A 19,610-nucleotide genomic window follows, 5' to 3' on the forward strand; every position below is an offset into this window, starting at 1 on the left:
CTCCCCTACCAGATGCTTGCCCTGTTCAGACCAGAGGGACCAGAGAGATGAGTGTAGGTCATAGAGAAATATAGACTAAAATCCACACTGAATATCCCTTCGTTTCACTATTGTTTAGTTGGATTCTAGGCTACCAGAAATACAGCCTCAATGGACACATGTGCAGCCGTTAGTACGTTTTAAAAGTGATATGGATCCATATGATGGTACAGTTAACCATATGATTTGACCTGGAAAACAGTGCCTTTATAATGATATCTAAAATAGCAAAAAAAAATCTAATCTCCCTCTCTCTCTCTTGCACCCTCCATCCCTCTTTCCTTCTCTTACCGTCTTGTACTCCATCAGTTCCATCTGTAGCCTGGCAATATCAGTCCTTAGAGCTGATATCTGCTGGGAGGCTTTATCCTGGTTCACCATCACCTTGTTCTTAATGTTCCTGGCCCTGTTAGCGTAGTTCAGACAGCTCAGTGTCTCCATGAAGTCCCGGTCAGATGGGCTGATACACGCGATCATCACCGTTTGACTGGGGATAGAGATGGAAGATGGACGGAAGATGGACGGAATACAGACACGGACAGTCGACAGACACCAAAAAAAATAAGACCACATTAGAAACGGAATAACTAGATAGGCGATGTCAATGTAAATGACTTTGTAAACTACTTGGAAAATAAATCAAATGAATTATTTGAATTGATTTAAAAATAGATAAATGTTCAAATATATGGTAATTAATTCACCCACTAGCGTAAAGAAATTCCGGTTTTAATAGATTACTTTTAAAACATTTACATTTTAGTCAGCAGACCTTCATTAGACAGATAATTAATTCATCCACATAATAAAGCTTCAAGGAGAGGTTCTAGTGATACTCTAGAAATAGAATACAACTGCTATTATATCTATATCGTCAAACACTATTACATACAGTGTCTTTATGTGGTTTATGAGGACATACAGACCTGTTTCCTCCCAGAGAGTCCTGCAGTAGCCGGGTGAGTTTCGAGTCCCTGTAAGGCACGTGGGTGGACCTCTTACTCCTGTCCCCCAGAGCACTGATCACGTTACCCAGCGCAAGCTGCAGCGAGAGAGGAAAAACAGACCAAGGAGACATGAAGATGAGATGAGATCCTTAAAAATGAGGCTTAAACATCTGCATTCTATCAAAAATAAAGCATAAAATCCTTCCTTTAATGTGATGTTTAAATTCAGTTGTCAATCAAAGAGGTGGTGGCAGACAGTGTTGGTAGGACATCTGCAATATCTTTCTCAACCACCAGGGGGCGCATTCCCCGATAGTTTCTCAGCTCTACACAACAAGTGTATCATTGAAACATTTCATGTCAGTCATCCAAGAAGAGGACATGGCATCACCACTGTCCTGACTCTCTAAAACCTCCGAGTGCTGAGTAACCTATGACCTTTACATGCACTGTTCTAGCATTTGGGAATGGTTCGGGTCAATTCCATTTAAAGTCCGTCAACTTGTAATAAATTGACCCAAACCAGGCACTGTGTGTTCACCATTTTTCGAACTATAGCATGCATTATTTTACAGTGAGAGTCTCACCAGTCCACAGTTGATGGAGATGCCTTCCTTGGCTCTATCCCCAGTAGCTCCTGTCCTCTTTAGTCTCTCCGACCCGGCCAGGTCCACAAAGTGAAACTTAGCCGTCAGCGTCTCGAACTCAGAGTTAATCTCAGAGGAACCGTTGGCCAGATGGTTGTCTGTCTCATTGGACTCCTGAAGGAGATGGGCATTGTGAATAAAACAAATAAGAGACTGTGGGGAAAATACACATGGTGATTGTGTGTGTAATTTCATGTCTTGGACATGTGTATCGACATTTCAGCTGTAGCATTGATTAGGCTTATGAGAGAAATATAACTGGTGGTTTTCGTCTTCCATTATAACTCTCAATAACAACACCAGTGGATAGACATATCTGTATCTGTAACAGCCTGTATATTGTCCATGTAATCAGCGGGCAGAGAGAAGAGGGTGACATCATGCCCAGCTGGTGTGTGTGTCCATTGGGATTTATTTGGGGAGATATGCTGTGTGGTGAGCTGTGTCGCTGGCTGGGGAGCTGTGTGGGAGGTCCCGTGTGGCTCAGTTGGTAGAGCATGGTGTTTGCAACGCCAGGGTTGTGGGTTTGATTCCCACAGAGGACCAGTACGGAGAAAAAATGTATGTATGAAATGTATGCATTCACTACTGTAAGTCGCTTTGGATAAGAGCTTCTGCTAAATGACGTAAATGTAAATGGGAGGCTTGGGTAATGCTGCATTTCACAGTCCTCTTGTTTATCAGCTGGGGTGTTTATTGTTTATCTCATAAATACTAGGAAATTAAATGTTATTAATGTGTATTTTCACAATAGGCAACAAACGAGTGGTTGTATGTTACAACAACCCCCAAATAAAATGGTAATGATTATGCAGCCTGATAACCTTTTAATCATGTAATTTCTAAAGAATGACAGGGTAAACAGATAAGTGAAAATAGTACAGCAAGTGAAATAGACTGTAAAAAGCTTATCCTATCCTAGGCTTGGCTCTAGAGAGCTCCAGGCCACTGGTGCTATGCCACGTACGCTGTCGTCTGGAGTGCAGACTCTGACTTGGCACAGGTGGATGGTGAAGATGGCATGGGAGCGCGAGCTCTGGATGTTCATCTGGGTGCTGGCTGTAGTACGGGACAGAGCACCCAGCTTCAGACACTGCATCATCTGTACAGGGAGGGAGGGAGGGACCAGGGGCAGGAATAGAATGGGAGAGTTTAGAGTTAGTACAGTGTATTCAAGAGAGAAATTCTGTTTGACAATTTCAGACCCTGATCTGTTTTACTTGTCTTTGTGCTTGTCTCCACCCCCCTACAGGTGTCGCCCATCTTCCTCATTATCCCCAGTGTATTTATACCTGTGTTCTCTGTTTGTCTGTTGCCAGTTCGTTTTGTTTTGTCAAGCCTGCCAGAGGTTTTTCCTGTGATCCTGTCTGTGTCTAGTTCCTGTTTTCTAGCTTTCCCGGTTTTTGACCATTCTGCCTGCCTTGACCTTGAGCCTGCCTGTCGTTCTGTACCTTGTCCCACCACCCTGGATTACTAACCCTGAGCCTGCCTGCCATTCTGTACCTTTCGGACTCTGCTCTGGACTACTGACCTCTGCCTGGCCTTGACCTGTCGTTTGCCTGCCCCCCTGTTTTTGCAATAAACTTTTGTTACTTCGAAACTGTCTGCATCTGGGTCTTCTCCTGAGCCTTGACACAAACACATACACAAACAGATATAGGCTCACAGCAATAACATATGTTTAACCAATGACCATAGGTACAGATTGGTGTTCTTCTGCTTTAGATTGTGATTGAGACTAACCTCTGTCTCGGAGGTGACCGTGCGCGTGGTGACTCCCACAGTGTAGATGCCTCCGTTAGCGTCCTCATGAATCTTGATGGTGGACTTCTGTCTCTTCCCATCCATGTCCCGCGTTGATTCAAACAGATCCAACACCTCCTCATTGTACAGCTGGGATAGGGGGAAAAAAACAAGCCGATGAACCAATACCCCAAAGCCAAATAACTGTGCATGGAAAACATCAGTAGTTAAGTAATTTTGGTTATGGAAAGTATACTGCTTTATTAGTTTTTAGAGACATGTATCAGCAAGCGATATCAGATTTGAGTGAGATGTAATTCCCTAGTAATTACTCTATGGTGATAAATCATCTGCCTATAGAGTTAAATTAGCTGAACACATCCAATGAGCAGACAGAAGTACAGTATACTTCCATCTGCTCCAGGTTGCTACACACAGCTGCTGCAACCCCTAGCCAGAACCCTTTCCCCTAATACCTCGCTTGTGTTAGCAGCTCTAAGGGAAGGGTACCGGATAGGTTTAAGTAAGCACTAATGAAGGCTCCACCTTGCCTTCCAGGGCCAATGGGCTTCTTTTCAGAGATGTAGAAACCTGCATCTCCAAGCTTCCTCATGTTGCAGAGCTAATGGGAGACTACAGAGAGAGATTGTATTTCTGGTTCAAAAGTGTAAACAGTTGGGATTGAATACGGGTTTCCCGCTCACCAACCCAACGTCTTAACCAAATCACCTCAGCTACAAAAAGCACATAGTACGTTTTGTCCTTTCCATCACACATACCTCCAGGAACTGTGCGTTGATCTTGAACTCGGGTACAGGCTTGCCCTGCTCTGTGGCGGTCTGCCGTCGTTCCTCAATGCCCCTGAAGAGGTGCTTGACTGCCCGGGGAATGATGCCCAACTCCTCCTCACTGATGTTCACGTCAAACCCTGTACCCATGGTGTAGGTCTTCCCCGAACCAGTCTGGGGGAGAGGGAGAAGAAGGGGGAGGATATGATAAGATCAATAACCAATGATATTTTTTCATTTATTTACTCATTTATCTTACTTCAAACTTATTCAGACAGTCAGTGGGCCTATGCTGCTATTTCATGAATACAGGAAGTTATAAACGGGGAGTGGGGGTCAGCTTTTCTTAAAATTCAAAAACAGTGCAAAACGCCAGAATATAAGAAAAACAAGCCCTGTCAAAATGGCTCTCCTGGACTAAAGCCACTCCTAATATATGTAGCTACTACTGCACAGTGGACACATTGGGGTTGGGGGCTTGGTTGTCATGGTGACTACCAAAGAAATGCGACGCCAATTCCCACGTCACCTGAAAGATACTCTGACAGTAGTGTGTGTGTGTGTGTATGTGTGTGTGTGTGTGTGTGTGTGTGTGTGTGTGTGTGTGTGTGTGTGTGTGTGTGACCGTGCGTTTTTGTGTGTATTTGTGTAGATGTCATTGTGAGTGTGTGTGCATGCATGCATACATATAAATTGTGGTGTGTGAGTGTGCATGTGTGTTCGTGCGTGCGCGACCCGCTGTGGACCCTGAATGAGAGTCTGACAGGGAGACAACGGGGCTGAGAAGAATGGAGCCGGCAGAGGAGAATGGACAGAGAGATTAAGAGGAGTGAAAGGAGAGTTTGGCAGAGCTCCATTATAGAGCTTCAGATCAGAGGAAGAGGTTGTGACAGAGGCAAACGCCAAAAAAATACGAGCGAGAGAGTGAGAGACTGGAGATAAAGTGAACAAGTTTGAGAGAGTGAGAGCAAGAAAAGGAAAGGGGGATACCTAGTCAGTTGTACAACTGAACGCCTTCCACTGAAAGACAGACAGGCAGAGAGAGAGTGCAGGGAGAAAGAGAGAGAGAGAGAGAGATAGCGAAAGAGAGCCTGATAGATAGATATGAACATGTACTGTAGAAAGTCAGTCACATGTGCTAATCTATCAAGCCAATAAAAACCCTGAGGTTGGTCACGTTAGAACATGCCTGATGTTGCTGAGTTCACTGAGTTTTCGTGGCCTGTTTGCGTCTCTCTTCATATGAGATGAGCTCTATGAAGACGTGGAGCCTAACTGAGAACAATTTCAAAGCAGTGCTATATCACTCACTGAGACACAGTTATAAGGTTGGATAAATGACGTTGTTACAGTCAATGTGAGTTTTAGCAGAGTTATCGTATATCCAGATAGGGGTTTGACAAATGACGTTGCAATAGCCAGTGTGAGTTTGGTATTGGAAACGAGGTGTGATAACATGTTCTGCTTGGACCAGAGACCACAGGACACGTGGATGGATTCCTGTGTGTGGCAGAGCCAAGCCCTTTCCTAGGGTGTGTCCAGCATTGCACCGCATTGCGTCTGTAGGCAAATATGGTGTGTGCATGTGTTTTTTATGCGTTTGTGCGCATGTTTGTAAATGTGTGTGTACGTGTGTATATGTATGCAGTTGTGCATGTACGCCTTTGTGTGTGTGTGTGTGTGTGTGTGTGTGTGTGTGTGTGTGTGTGTGTGTGTGTGTGTGTGTGTGTGTGTGTGTGTGTGTGTGCGTGTGCGTGCGTGTGTCATGCAAATATCTGACCTGTCCATAGGCGAAGATGGTAGCGTTGTACCCCTCGAAGCATCCCTCGATGAGTTTCTCTGTGCAGTGTGTGTAGATGCTGTCCTGCTGGGAGTCCATGTCAAACACGTAGTCGTAAGTGAACGCCTTGTCTTTACCCAGCATCACCTGGGGCTCGGCGGGCATGCAGAACGTACAGATGTGACATCCTTCGATCTTCTCCCTCGCCAGCTGAGGACGAATCCTGAGAGAGGGTCGAGAGAGATGCCGGGTTAGGGTTTGTAACTGTATAAAACGTTAAACATTAATAGATATACAGAAAAGGAGAGGGACGGCGAGAGAGAGAGAGAGAGAGAGAGAGAGAGAGAGAGAGAGAGAGAGAGAGAGAGAGAGGAAGCGAGAGTTTATCATGGAGATGTTTTGTGAGCTTGGTTTCCATCTATGCCTTCTTAATTGTTGAAGGCAAAGTTAAATTTGAAGCACGGAGAACAGTATCTCATAACAGTTAGTCATTGCACAACATTCCACCCTTCGGTAGATGTGTCTAATATGTTAATATCTTCACTCCTGGCATGTTATCAGAAGAGGCACGGAAACGTTATCCCATATCGTACTGTCACTACACCCGACTCGATACTTATTCTGATGCGTTGATACATTGACTTGCGGTATGCAGGGATGTGGCATGCAGCAGGTGTAGAGACCTGAGCTCCTTGACAAAACCTCAAGGGCAAAGCTTTGATAAGCAGAGTTTGAATGTTGAAAGTCTGATAAGCTGAGTTTGAAAGTTGCATGTCGAGTATGATTCAGGGTTATGGTTGACTTTTAGACATGAAGTTAACCACTTAACCCTGCTTTTCCCGATATGCCACGTTTGAGTGCTTTATTGCTTCTATAAAAGAGTTAGCTTCATCTGTGCTACATACAGTAGATCTATTGGTCCAGTTATTAGTAATATGTGTATTATTCACTAATCTGTTTTTCTAGGAGCCTGGAGTGTGTGTGTGTGTGTGTGTGTGTGTGTGTGTGTGTGTGTGTGTGTGTGTGTGTGTGTGTGTGTGTGTGTGTGTGTGTGTGTGTGTGTGTGTGTGTGTGTGCGCATACCTGCGTGTTTGTATGTGTGCCTGCGTGCGTGCATACCTATGTGTGTCTGTGTGTGCGATTCCCCTCACGCTGACAGCACACTCCACCACTCTGCCCCATACAGAGCCCTCAGTGTTTGAGCCTGGGCTCAGAGAAGAGTGGAAGCTGTGGAGCTACACTAGGTAAACAGTCACACCCTGCCTTGCAATTCCCCCATATACGCTGCCCCTGCGCCTGTCTAGCTCATCACAGAACTCACTGGACAAATATCACAGGATTTCTAAATTCAAATAGGAAACATTCAGAAGACTTGATGGAAGAGTACTGTAAGTAAATGCATTACTTGTGTTAGGCATGTAATTGTGTTTATAAGGGCAGTATTGTGATTGGAGAGTCACAACAGAGAGTCAGGCTACAGAACACACTTCCACACACACACACACACACACACACACACACACACACACACACACACACACACACACACACACACACACACACACACACACACACACACACACACACACACACACACACACAGAGTCAGGCTACAGTGGTGTTATTGTGCCCCAGTGACATCAGATCCCAGCTATTTAGCATCCTCTCTCTGGGATTACACAGTGAATGAGAAGAGGGAACAAAGCGAGGGAGTGATAGATGAGAGGAGAGGAGGAAGAGAAGATGAGGAGAGGAGGCTGCATTACCTGTAATGTTACACCTCAAGTACATAATCTGGGTCATAACTTCCTTCTGTATTTGCTACAGAGTATTTCAGTATTTACGTATTGCTGCTGCCTCAACAGGTAGGCTAGTTGTTGACTGTATAGTATACTAGTCCATTACTGATCTCTTTGTTCATGTTTCTGCAGAACACCCCTCTGACAGACCTCTGTTTGACACAAGTTTTAGGGATTTGGGGGGTTAGGGGGAATCCACAGTAATCCCTTTTGCCCACTTCCTAAAACAGTACAGAACCATCACTCTTATCCATCATAACAAAGATAACACTCATCACCGCTTACAACACGTTAAGTAACAATAATGCGGAAATACTAAAAGTGGGAATGCTGGGCTGGCTTTCAGCCAAAGATGAGATCAACAATACTAGATAATACACAGCACTGGTCATGAGATTACATTCAATAGCATTTAATTTGGTGTCAAATGTCCCTACATGAGGAAAGAAAGTGAGTTCAGAGCAGTGTAAATCACATCATTGGTCTGATTGATTGTGATGAGAGCATCCCAGGTGACGCAAGACAAACAGTCAAACACTCCTCCTTGTGTGTGTATGTCTAGGACTCCAGCCTTGCTCTGTGACATCCCCCAGTGTCTTCCATACACAATATCCTGGGAGAATCTCAATTGCATTTCCTTGTTTGCTTGCTTCCTCTTTCCTTGAGGCGAGGAGAGAGAACATGAGGAATCAAGGAAATTAAAGTGAGATTCTCCTAGGATATTTGACCAGCTCAAGATTGTTGACAGATTCCTCCTGAATAAGACCAATAAACTTAACTGATCACTGCCACTTCAAAGCTGCTTTCTCAACACCAGAAAGACATTTTAGACCAGAAGTTTGTTTAAACAGTATAGGCCTCTAGACCAGAGCATTATAGATAAATGTACACCACCGTTAAAAAAATTGGGGTCATTTAGAAATGTCCTTGTTTTTGAAAGAAAAGCACTTTTTTTGTCCATTTAAAATAACATCAAATTGATCAGAAATACAGTGGAGACATTGTTAATGTAAATGACTATTGTAGCTGGAAACGGATGATTTTTTATGGAATATCTACATAGGCGTACAGAGGCCCATTATCAGCAATCATCACTCCTGTGTTCCAATGGCACGCTGTGTTAGCTTATCCAAGTTTATTATTTTAAAAGGCTAATTGATCAGTAGAAAACCCTTTTGAAATTATGTTAGCACAGCTGAAAACCATTGTTCTGATTAAAGAAGCAATAAAACTGGCCTTCTTTAGACTAGTTGAGTATTTGGAGGAACAGCATTTGTGGGTTCGATTACAGGCTCAAAATGGCCAGAAACAAATAACTTTCTTCTGAAATTCATCAGTCTATTCTTGTTCTGAGAAATGAAGGCTATTCCATGCGAGAAATTGCCAAGAAACTGAAGATCTCATACAACGCTGTGTACTACTCCCTTCACAAAACAGCTAAAACTGGCTCTAACCAGAATAGAAAGAGGAGTGGGAGGCTCCGGTGCACAACTGAGCAAGAGGACAAGTACATTAGAGTGTCTAGTTTGAGAAACAGACGCCTCACAAGCCCTCAACCGGCAACTTCATTAAATAGTACCCACAAAACACCAGTCTCAACATCAACAGTGACGAGGCGACTCCGAGATGCTAGCCTTCTAGGCAGAGTTCCTCTGTCCAGTGTCTGTGTTATTTTGCCCATCATAATCTTTTATTTTTATTGGCCAGTCTGAGATATGGCTTTTTCTTTCTAACTCTGCCTAGAAGGCCAACATCCGGGAGTCACCTCTTCACTGTTGACGTTATATACAATGAGAAGTTTATGAGTGTTGAGCACACTTCACAGTGCAGTGTGAGTGAGTAGTGACCTTGTGTACATTACATTTGTCCTCTAGCTGGGATAGTTGACTGACAGGTTTTAGGCTATGAGTGAAATGAAAACACTGGATCCTTCAGGGTGAATAATGGTTGACATATACAGTAGCTGCTCCATACCTTCATGTAGACTTCAGACTTAAAGCACTAATCCACCCTCTAGACTACAGCAGTGTTTTTCAACACTAGTCCTGGGGATCCAGAGTGGTGTCAATGTTTGTTCTAGCCCAGCTCTGACAAAACGAATGAAGGTAATCAGTGATTAGGTGATTAGTTGAACCAGATGTGTGTTAGTGCTGACCTGAACCAAAAATGTATACACCCTTTGAGTTCAACTCCATCCCCAGGACAAGCATAGGACAACACTACACTATAGTGCCACAAAGTATTAAGTCTTACGTGTTGTTTTCTAGTATTCTAACTCTCCAGTTCCTGTACTTCTGTAGGGGAACCAAAGCCTTTGCCTAACACAGTACAAGGGTGTCTTGTTTTGCACGCTTTGTACAAAATAATACAATGCAATACTACAGGATATTTCTTAACGTAGCTCTTTATTAGCTAGCTACAACTGGCATGTTCACGTATCTCCAACCATGATCAACTGACCATGACCTAACCATCTGGGTGGTCATAGCACAGTATGATACGACGGTAAAATGCATCCAATTACAATTCAGTATGTTTACACATATGAATATTACAAAGGGACTGACTGACTGAACAGAGAGCTCTTAGCTCTCTGTGATAACGGCTGTACATTTATCCTCCATGACAACTCAGTCAACCCCCCGGTCAGGTTAAGCCTGCTTCAGGGAATATAAAATATATGTTGAAAGTATTTAATAATCCGGTTCAGAAGAGGTGGGCTGTAGTTAACTGAGGTGGGATAGGTTGCTTCTGTGAGATGAAAGGCTGACACACACATGGACTGACGCACACACATACATGCAAGCAAACACACACACGCGTACAGACACACACCGTAGAGCTCCTGACAGACCCCATGTGACATGTCCAGTTAGCCTCACGCTGGAGACCTCATTACAGCGATTACAGTGACAGCCGGAGGAGCCATGCACCATGGCGGCGGCACTTGCTAACTCACTAACCCCTCTCAGAATAAAATGGACAGCGCCAGGCTAGCTCACTATAGCTCTACCCCATTCAGAAGCAGCTGTCCTGGGCCTGAGCCGAGACTCTGCTTTCTCTCCTATAGACCCAGTACGAATTATCTGGGGCAGCCTTGCCTGTCTGTCTCTCTTTGTCTCTCTTTGTCACATTCTCTCTATGCCCTTCTCTCCCTCTCCTCTCCCTCTCTCCCTCTCATTTTCTGTCTCTCTCATTCTCTCCCTCCCTCCGTCTCTCTCTCTCTCTGTCCCCTTCCTCCACACAGCTACCACCACCACCCCACATTGACCTGGTTCAAAGGGCAGCAAGAAGCAGGGCCAGGCGGTAGCATAGTCACATTTCTAGCCAGCATAATCTCCTACTAAACAAACACACTTCAAACAGAATGGCTCTTGTAAAATTGGAAATGTACTGCAGGCCAGAGGCCAGGGTGCACTGGCTGCACCAGGGAAGGCTGGTGACTGTCATAACCAGTGTTCTCTGCTATGGATATGGTTGAGTCTATACAGTATGTGTGTAGATCTTCATGAATAATAATAACTATGCTGGTAAGAAAGGTGATTCAGCCACAGCTTAATCATGCTGACTCTCTGCAGATCAGGACCTGACCTCAGCCCCTGCCTCCGCCTCAGCCAGCCACAATGGTCCCTTGAGAGACCATCATTTCCCATCTGCAAACCACAACAGTCACAGCCCTAATCTAATTCTAGAGCTACAAAGAGTCCAGAGAAGCATCTGGACCCACACTGAAGGGAAACAACAGGCACGATACACAACTAGATTACAGGAAACAATCAATCATTCACTCATATAGACTTCTTCGGATTCATTTGAGAAGAAAACAGAAAGAAGAGGGAGGATTGCTGCCCTGTGCCCACACATTGCAAAGAGAGGAGAATGGAGTTTGGCAGCTGGCTTTTTAACTCCACTCATATCAGAGGTTAAATTGTGGCCAAGTACCTGGGGAATTCAGGCACTAGGAATAGGGTTTTTAAAGGCCCAATGCAGCCGTTTTTTTAAATCAAGATCAAATCATTTCTACGTTACAATTAAGTACCTTACTGTACTTAATTAGGGCTCCCGAGTGGCGCAGTAGTCTAAGACACTGCAACTCAGTGCAAGAGGGGTTACTGCAGTAGCTGGTTCAAATCAAGGCTGCATCACATCTGGCTGTAATTGGGAGTCCCATAGGGTGGAGCACAATTGGCCCAGCGTTGTCTGGGTTTGGCTGAGGTTGGCTGTCATTGTAAATAAGAATTTGTTCTTAACTGACTTGCCTGGTTAAATAAAATAATCATTTTAATTTGTCTGGGAGAGGTCTGTGTGGGGAGGGGAAAACTGAAAACTAGCTGTTATTGGCGGCAGGTAACCTAGTGGTTAGTGCGCTGGGCCAGTAACATAAAGGTTGCAGGATCGAATCCCCGAGCTGACAAGATAAAAATCTGTCGTTCTGCCCCTGAACATGGCAGTTCCCTGGTAGCCCGTCATCGTAAATAAGAATTTGTTCTTAACTGACTTGCCTAGTTAAATTTAAAGAAAATTGGCAGAGAGGTTTGTAACTCTTGTTGTTATTGGTCTATTAATCAATTTACTGCATGGTGATGTCTCCACGGAAAGCCAAAACTCCATGCAAACCTTCTGATTAGACGGTCCTGTGTAGATTGTATTTTCAACCAGCAACTATCAGTAAATAACAATGATCAAATTTGTTCACATTTTTACAGTGTTAGTTTCATCAGCTTTTATACAATATGATATACTGTAAACCATTGTAAAAAAATATTTTGACTGCATTGGGCCTTTAATGAGCGTTGGAGCAGACTCTTTACTCCCCAGGTTGTCTTTACCCTGAGACACTGATGCTGTAGAGGGACCGTTCTACTAATGAGGGACCGTTCTACACACACACATTCATACACACACACACACGTGCACGCACACACACACACACCCTTCTCTGGCCCTTCACTGCACCTGAAACTGAGACCAGGGAAGTTTAGACACCGGATTTACAGTGAACTTCTGATACACACACACACCGATAAATGGTTCTGTTGTTGTACTGCTTACAACAAGTGTCTCAATCAGTTTTGAAAGGTCCCCTTGAAAGAAGAATGAAAAGCTTCAGCTACGCCCTCTATTCTTCAGGAATCAGTAACTACAGGAAACACTACAGCAGCCTCTCCTCTCTCTCGTAAAGTACCTTCAGTTTGGCGGTTAAGTTGTACATGGTCATTATGTAACTAACTACAGCAGTCAAGGAAGCAGGCAGCTGATGTACAATGGCCTATGGCAAGCAGGTTGTATAACTTGTCTCCTCTATGACATGGGTTGGAGCAGAACAAGCCTGGGTTAATGGATGCCCAGGGATAGAGGAAGAAGAGAGGGGATGGGGAAGGAAATGGCACTGTAGCCCTTTTTTGCAGTCAAATGACCTAGTGGCCTAATAGGTGGAATTGTATTCATATTTTTCATGATTTCATCATTAATAAACATAATTTAAAATCTGGTGTTTCTATGTCAAAAGGTTTTGTTATATTTCAGTTTTCTGTGATGTACTGTACAGTACCAGTCAAAAGTTTGGACACAGCAACTCATTCAAGGTTTTTTCTTTATTTATACTATATTGTAAAATAATAGTGAAGACATCAAAACTATGAAATAACACATACAGAATCATGTAGCAACCAAAAATGTGTTAAACAAATCAAAATATATTTTATATTTGAGATTCTTCAAAGTAGCCACCCTTTGCCTTGATGACAGCTTTCCACATTCATGGCATTCTCTCAACCAGCTTCACCTGGAATGCTTTTCCAACAGTCTTGAAAGAGTTCCCACATATACTGAGCACATATACTGTTGGCTGCTTTTCCTTCACTCTGCGGTCCAACTCATCCCAAACCACCTCAATTGGGTTGAGGTCGGGTGATTGTGGAGGCCAGGTCATCTGATGCAGCACTCCATCACTCTCCTTCTAGGTCAAATAGCCCTTACACAGCCTGGAGGTGTGTTGGGTCATTGTCCTGTTGAAAAACAAATGATAGTCCCACTAAGCTCAAACCAGATGGGATGGCGTATCGCTGCAGAATGCTATGGTTAAGTGTGCCTTGAATTCTAAATAAATCACAGACAATGTCACCAGCAAAGCACCCCCACACCATCACACCTCCTCCTCCATGGTTCACGGTGGGAACTACACATGCAGAGATCATCCTACTCTGCGTCTCACCAACACATGGCGGATAGAACCAAAAATCTCAAATTTGGACTCATCAGACCAAAGGACAGATTTCCACCAGTCTAATGTCAATTGCTTGTTTCTTTGCAGCAATTCGACCATGAAGGCCTGAGTCAGGCAGTCTCCTCTGAACAGTTAATGTTGAGATGTGTCTGTTACTTGAACTCTGTGAAGTATTTATTTGGGCTGCAATTTCTGAGGCTGGTAACTCTAATGAACTTATCCTCTGCAGCAGAGGTAACTCTGGGTCTTCCTTTCCTGTGGCGGTGTCACGTCCTGACCAGTAAAGGGGTTATTTGTTATTGTAGTTTGGTCAGGACATGGCGGGGGGTGTTTATTTAGAGTGTTTCGGGTTTTGTTGGGCTATGTTATTATGTAAGAGGGGTGTTTGTTTAGAGTGTTCTGGGGTTTTTGGTCTATGTTCTAGGTTAGTGTTTTTCTATGTTCAGTCTAGTTTTTCTACTTCTATGTTTAGGGTTTGTTGATTGACCTTCAATTGGAGGCAGCTGTTCCTCGTTGCCTCTGATTGAAGGTCCTATGTATAGGGGTATTTGTGCTATGGGGGTTTGTGGGTAGTTGTCTCCTGTTTTGTGTCTGTGCACCTGACAGGACTGTTTAGTGTCGTTTGTTGTTTTGTATATGTGTTTCTTTTGTTTTTCCTTCTTTTATAAAAATAAAGAAGATGAGTATACATGTTCCCGCTGCACCTTGGTCCAATCCTTACGACGCCCATGACAGGCGGTCCTCATGAGAGCCAGTTTCATCATAGCGCTTGATGGTTTTTGCGACTGCAGTTTTCCAGATTGACTGACCTTCATGTCTTAAAGTAATGATGGACTGTCATTTCTCTTTGCTTATTTCAGCTGTTCTTGCCATAATATGGACTTGGTCTTTTACCAAATAGGTCTATGTTCTATATACCACCCCTACCTTGTCAAAACACAACTGATTTTCTGAAACGCATTAAGAAGGAAAGAAATTCCACAAATGTACTTTTAACAAGGCAAACCTGTTAATTGAAATGCATTCCATGTGACTACCTCATGAAGCTGGTTGACAGAATGCCAAGAGTGTGCAAAGCTGTCATCAAGGCAAAGGGTGGATACTTTAAAGAATCTCAAATATAAAATATATTTTGATTTGTTTAACACTTTCATGGTTACTACATGATTCCATATGTGTTATTTCATCGTTTTGACGTCTTCACTATTATTTTACAATATAGAAAATAGTAAAAATAAAGAAAAACCCTGGAATGAGTAGGTGTGTTCAAACTTTTGCATACTTTTGTTTGATTTAGCCCACTGCAGTAGAAGGTTAATGGGAATATTCTTATTATCATCATCATCATCATTATCTGACGACATCCACTGATGTCATATGATATGCCTCTGATGGAGATGGGCTGGGCTGGGGGAGAATGAAGAAATGGGCTGGGGGAGAAAAAGGCACTTAAATGGGAATATTACTTCCATTGTCATATGACTGACATCATCCACTGTCATCATATGGAGTGGATTTCATACAAAGTGCTCCTGTCCTCATGCTCCAACGTTGTGTGTTAGTTTAAATTATGACATTGTGAAGCAAAACGCAAAAGGCAAACACTGTGTGTTGTGTGTGTGGATGACGACGTCATCTGTCATCATTCACTGTTCAGGACATCAGTTGCCTTTTCCAGGACATCAGGTGTGAGTTCTCTTTTTCCCTTAGAGGCCCCTGACTCACTGACTGACACATTGTTTAGAGTCTGTCATAATATCAGGGTTGTAATGGGGAATACATACATTAAGCTACGTTTACAGAGCATCACTGTGAGTAATAGCTACAGCAAAAAATAACAGCTGACAACAGCTGTAACGCTTGATGTAGTGGGTGTGGAGTGAGGCGCAGGAAACAAGAGCGTTTGCTATCGTGCTTTAATAAATGCACCGTCAAAGAGAGTATACACCCAAAAATAACAACAGGGTGTAATCAAAAATACAAGGACCCAAAAACACGTTCCACTTACACAAAACACAGTGAAAGACAGAAATAAGCCCGCACACAGAACAGGTGGGGAAACGGGCTTAAATACCCAACTAATACTAATGGAACACAGGTGAAACCAATAAAGACAAAACCAACAGAAAAGGGAAAAAGGGATCGGTGGCAGCTAGTAGGCCGGTGACGATGACCGCCGAGCGCCACCCGAACAGGGAGAGGAGTCACCCTCGGCAGGAGTCGTGACAACAGCAGTGTCAGTGTGTAATGCTCAGTCTTTAACTGAGTTTTGGTCCATTGTACTTGCTTTTTGGAACAGTCTGTCCATTGTTAAGTACTGTACTGGAGTGGAGATCATGAAGCAAGTCATAGGATAATTCTCAACGTCAATGCTCTGTGATTAACAGGTAGTAACAGGCTTTTTCCCCTTAGAGCACAGAAAGACAAACTGCAGATTTCAACAACGATCAACTGATGCAAACGATACGCGCCTCCAACCAAATAAACCAAACAACTTTTTCCTCAAACTTTTTCCTAAAATGTCTTCAACAAATGGTCTTTGAATGAATAAATGTCTCTCTTAGTGTCCAGTCTCCACACAGGAAGATTATGTCACTTCAGTTACCAAGGCCACTAGTGAAAGAAGGGGAAGATTCAGCCAGAGAATTCTAGACAGAGAATTCTGCAACTCAAGAACCCACACTTCTCTTCACCTGGGTTAAATCTGTCAGGGCTCTTCTACACGGGTGAGTGATGTCCATTCACAGGGTCACCACACTGGGCGGGGTGGGGTTCACTGACCAGTGGCCACAGCTCTAATGCTTCCTGGGTCAGAGGTCACATTGCAGCTACAGGGAAGAGCAGGAAAAGGGGTGCAGGGGTCCACACCGTGGCTGCCGGTTTCACACTGTCAGTTAGGGGGGAAACCAGGACAAGAGACAAAGGACATACACACATTCACACACACACACATCTTCTCTTCCTCAAGCCAAGCACTATGATGAATAACACAAAATAACAGCAATCATATGTGGAAACATTCTGTTGTGACAAGGGCAGTTAAATAACATTATGCCACAAAGGGAACTCTGTCAAAACACCAGATAAGAGGATGACACTAACAGACACACAACCTTGTGAGTTGGAGATATTTCGGATGGGAGAAAACAACCCAATAGTTTTTTGCCATGTCCTTGCCAAGGGCAAAGAGTGATAATTGCAGAAAATAAATTGAGAGACACATGATTTTCTTCTGGCAATGGGATACCAGTGAGATTCCTAAAACACATTAGTTTATCAATCTGGGCTAAGTTAATGTATCTGACCTCAAGCCAACACAAGCTTATCTTGTGATATTCTGTTGTGCCGTTTTAAGGGCTTGTATTGTGGTCATGTTCGGGTTTAAGGGCATGTTGTGATGATCTTGTTGTGTGAAAGATAAATATCTCATATCTATGTGTGAAACTGAAATAAAACTAATATTAGAAAGTAAACATTCTGTCTCTCTGGCTAACAGACATGGGCAATGTTGTAGTCCTCGAGTATAAAGGACTTGGACTCGGAATCGAACACCGGGGACTTAGGAACTCGACACGGACTCAAGGTTAAGTGACTTGACTACATCACTGGGCTGGCGGTTGAGTGCAGCAGCTCAGCTGTAAAGTGCCTGTCGACAGAAGAAAGACAAGAGACCCATCTCTATTTGTATAAACAAAGAAGCTGTAGGCGAGGGAACGATACAAGGTGCAACACCGACACAGACACAAAGAAGTACTCAGTTATCAGTTATGGCCTAAGAGTAAAATACATATAGAGAAGTCTCAGCCAGAAGGACTCAGCTACAACACGTAGCCTTACTTGTATACTGAGAGAAGTGGATGAAATTGAATAGATACTGCAACTATTGTTATTGTCTCCCGTAGTAAGTAAGGACACGTTGCAATATCACATGACGTGTGCCTGCAGATGGTTTGCATGTATTTGTTTTGCGGTTCGTGCATATGTATCATGAATGTACTGTAAAACAATAACATTTTCCAGTGCCGTGGCAGGAAGTGCACTCTTCTCCTAAAAATAATCCACCCTGGGCTAAGAGCAGGAGGAGGAGCTGGGCTTTGATAGACACTGAAAAACCAATGGGAGGTGTGGATGGTCAGCATTGACAAGGTGTCCAAAGAGGGGCATCATGTACGTTGGAGTCATAACCACATGGTTTTAAAAAAGGTACCAGGCTTGGACTGAAATTAGAAGTAGCTGTGGTACTATAAAGTATCTTAACTGCAAGGGGTATATGTTTATTTTATTTTTTTAAATCATGGTGACAGTTTAACTAGTGGAAAGGATGTTACTCTGTGAGGGTTTGGTCCCATTGCACAATAGCAGCTGTTTTGGTGACTTATGCCCCACGTGAAAAAACAATTGTCTTCTTTTGACTTTACCTGAAATAGTGTAAAAGGCCTGTCTAGCTTCTAACATGAACAACTTGAAACCTGAAACAAACGACACTGTTTGTTACCACTGTAACCTAGCTCCAGGCTTGAGGGTATGCATAATTCATTCACTTCAAGGATATTGATGAAACAACCACTTGACTGGCTCCTCTGGGCACACTTTACTTTATCAAACATACTAACACTTCCATGGGCCAAATTGCTCAAATCTAGCTGTTTATTCCATTTAGACTAAACTCATATGATTCTTTTAAATTTTTTTTACTACCCAGTGAATAAATACTTCAATATAGTTGTGTCCAGGACAGCTATAGCCTTGTCTGTGTGTTTTAACAGCACAGGCCTAAAAACATGAAACAGGTGTAATGAGCACAAAATGAAAATGTGTAAAGCACAGAAAAAGTCTAACCAAAATCTATGCGCCAGTAATTTATGTTCAAGAACAGCATTGGAAAACATATGTTCATGAGAGTCACTGATTGACTCTGTCGCAGTAATGCACCAATGAATTGGTGAAAACAGGACTGTGCACTTCTGGTTCCAAAACATTGAACTTTTACTTGTCACATTCATTAACTCCACCAGAAGAGCATTAGGATGATAATGGACCATATGAGCCTTGTGCATGAAACTGGGGCTGAAGCATTAAGCCTCGCTAACTGACAGCAGTTGGCCAACTGGCACAGGCAGGCTGTGTATCTAACAACAACAAGCTACATTGGTGATCGCTGTGTGTGTGTGTGTGTGTTCTGCTCAAAATCCGACCAGAGGATCCGGTCACCAGTCCGGTGCAACCTGTGCCGGACCCACGCAACAGGCCTCCAGTGCGCCTCCCCAGTCCGGTACGTCCTGTGCCTGCTCCTCGCACTCGCCCTGAAGTGCGTGTCACCAGTCTGGTACGTCCTGTGCCTGCTCCTCGCACTCGCCCTGAAGAGCGTGTCACCAGTCCGGTGCAACCTGTGCCGGCCCCACGCATCAGGCCTCCAGTGCGCCTCCCCAGTCCGGTACGTCCTGTGCCTGCTCCTCGCACTCGCCCTGAAGTGTGTGTCACCAATCCGGTACCACATGTGCCGGCTCCACGCACTAGACCTCCAGTGCACCTTCCCAGTCCGGTACGTCCTGTGCCTGCTCCTCGCATTCGCCCTGAGGTGCGTGTCCCCAGTCCGGTGCGCCCTGTGCCTGCACCTCGCACTCGCCCTGAAGAGCGTTTC

At 43.8% G+C, this 19,610-nt stretch overlaps 1 protein-coding gene across 5 annotated transcripts in view; it reads right to left on the reverse strand.

The window, feature by feature from the left end:
- Positions 1–19,610, reverse strand: part of LOC115198653 (kinesin-like protein KIF21A) — a 44,104-nt gene that overhangs the window by 20,884 nt on the left and 3,610 nt on the right. For all 5 annotated transcript variants that reach the window (XM_029760768.1, XM_029760767.1, XM_029760766.1 and 2 more), the window contains exons 2-8: positions 5,945–6,167; positions 4,156–4,338; positions 3,377–3,526; positions 2,601–2,735; positions 1,574–1,747; positions 966–1,081; positions 331–526 (exon numbers count right to left, since the gene is read on the reverse strand). In XM_029760768.1, coding sequence (XP_029616628.1) covers positions 331–526; positions 966–1,081; positions 1,574–1,747; positions 2,601–2,735; positions 3,377–3,526; positions 4,156–4,338; positions 5,945–6,167 — 1,177 coding nt within the window. The remainder of the gene's footprint in view (positions 1–330; positions 527–965; positions 1,082–1,573; positions 1,748–2,600; positions 2,736–3,376; positions 3,527–4,155; positions 4,339–5,944; positions 6,168–19,610) is intronic.

The sequence above is a fragment of the Salmo trutta genome, chromosome 8 (assembly GCF_901001165.1).
Source record: "Salmo trutta chromosome 8, fSalTru1.1, whole genome shotgun sequence".
Taxonomy (NCBI): Eukaryota; Metazoa; Chordata; class Actinopteri; order Salmoniformes; family Salmonidae; genus Salmo; species Salmo trutta.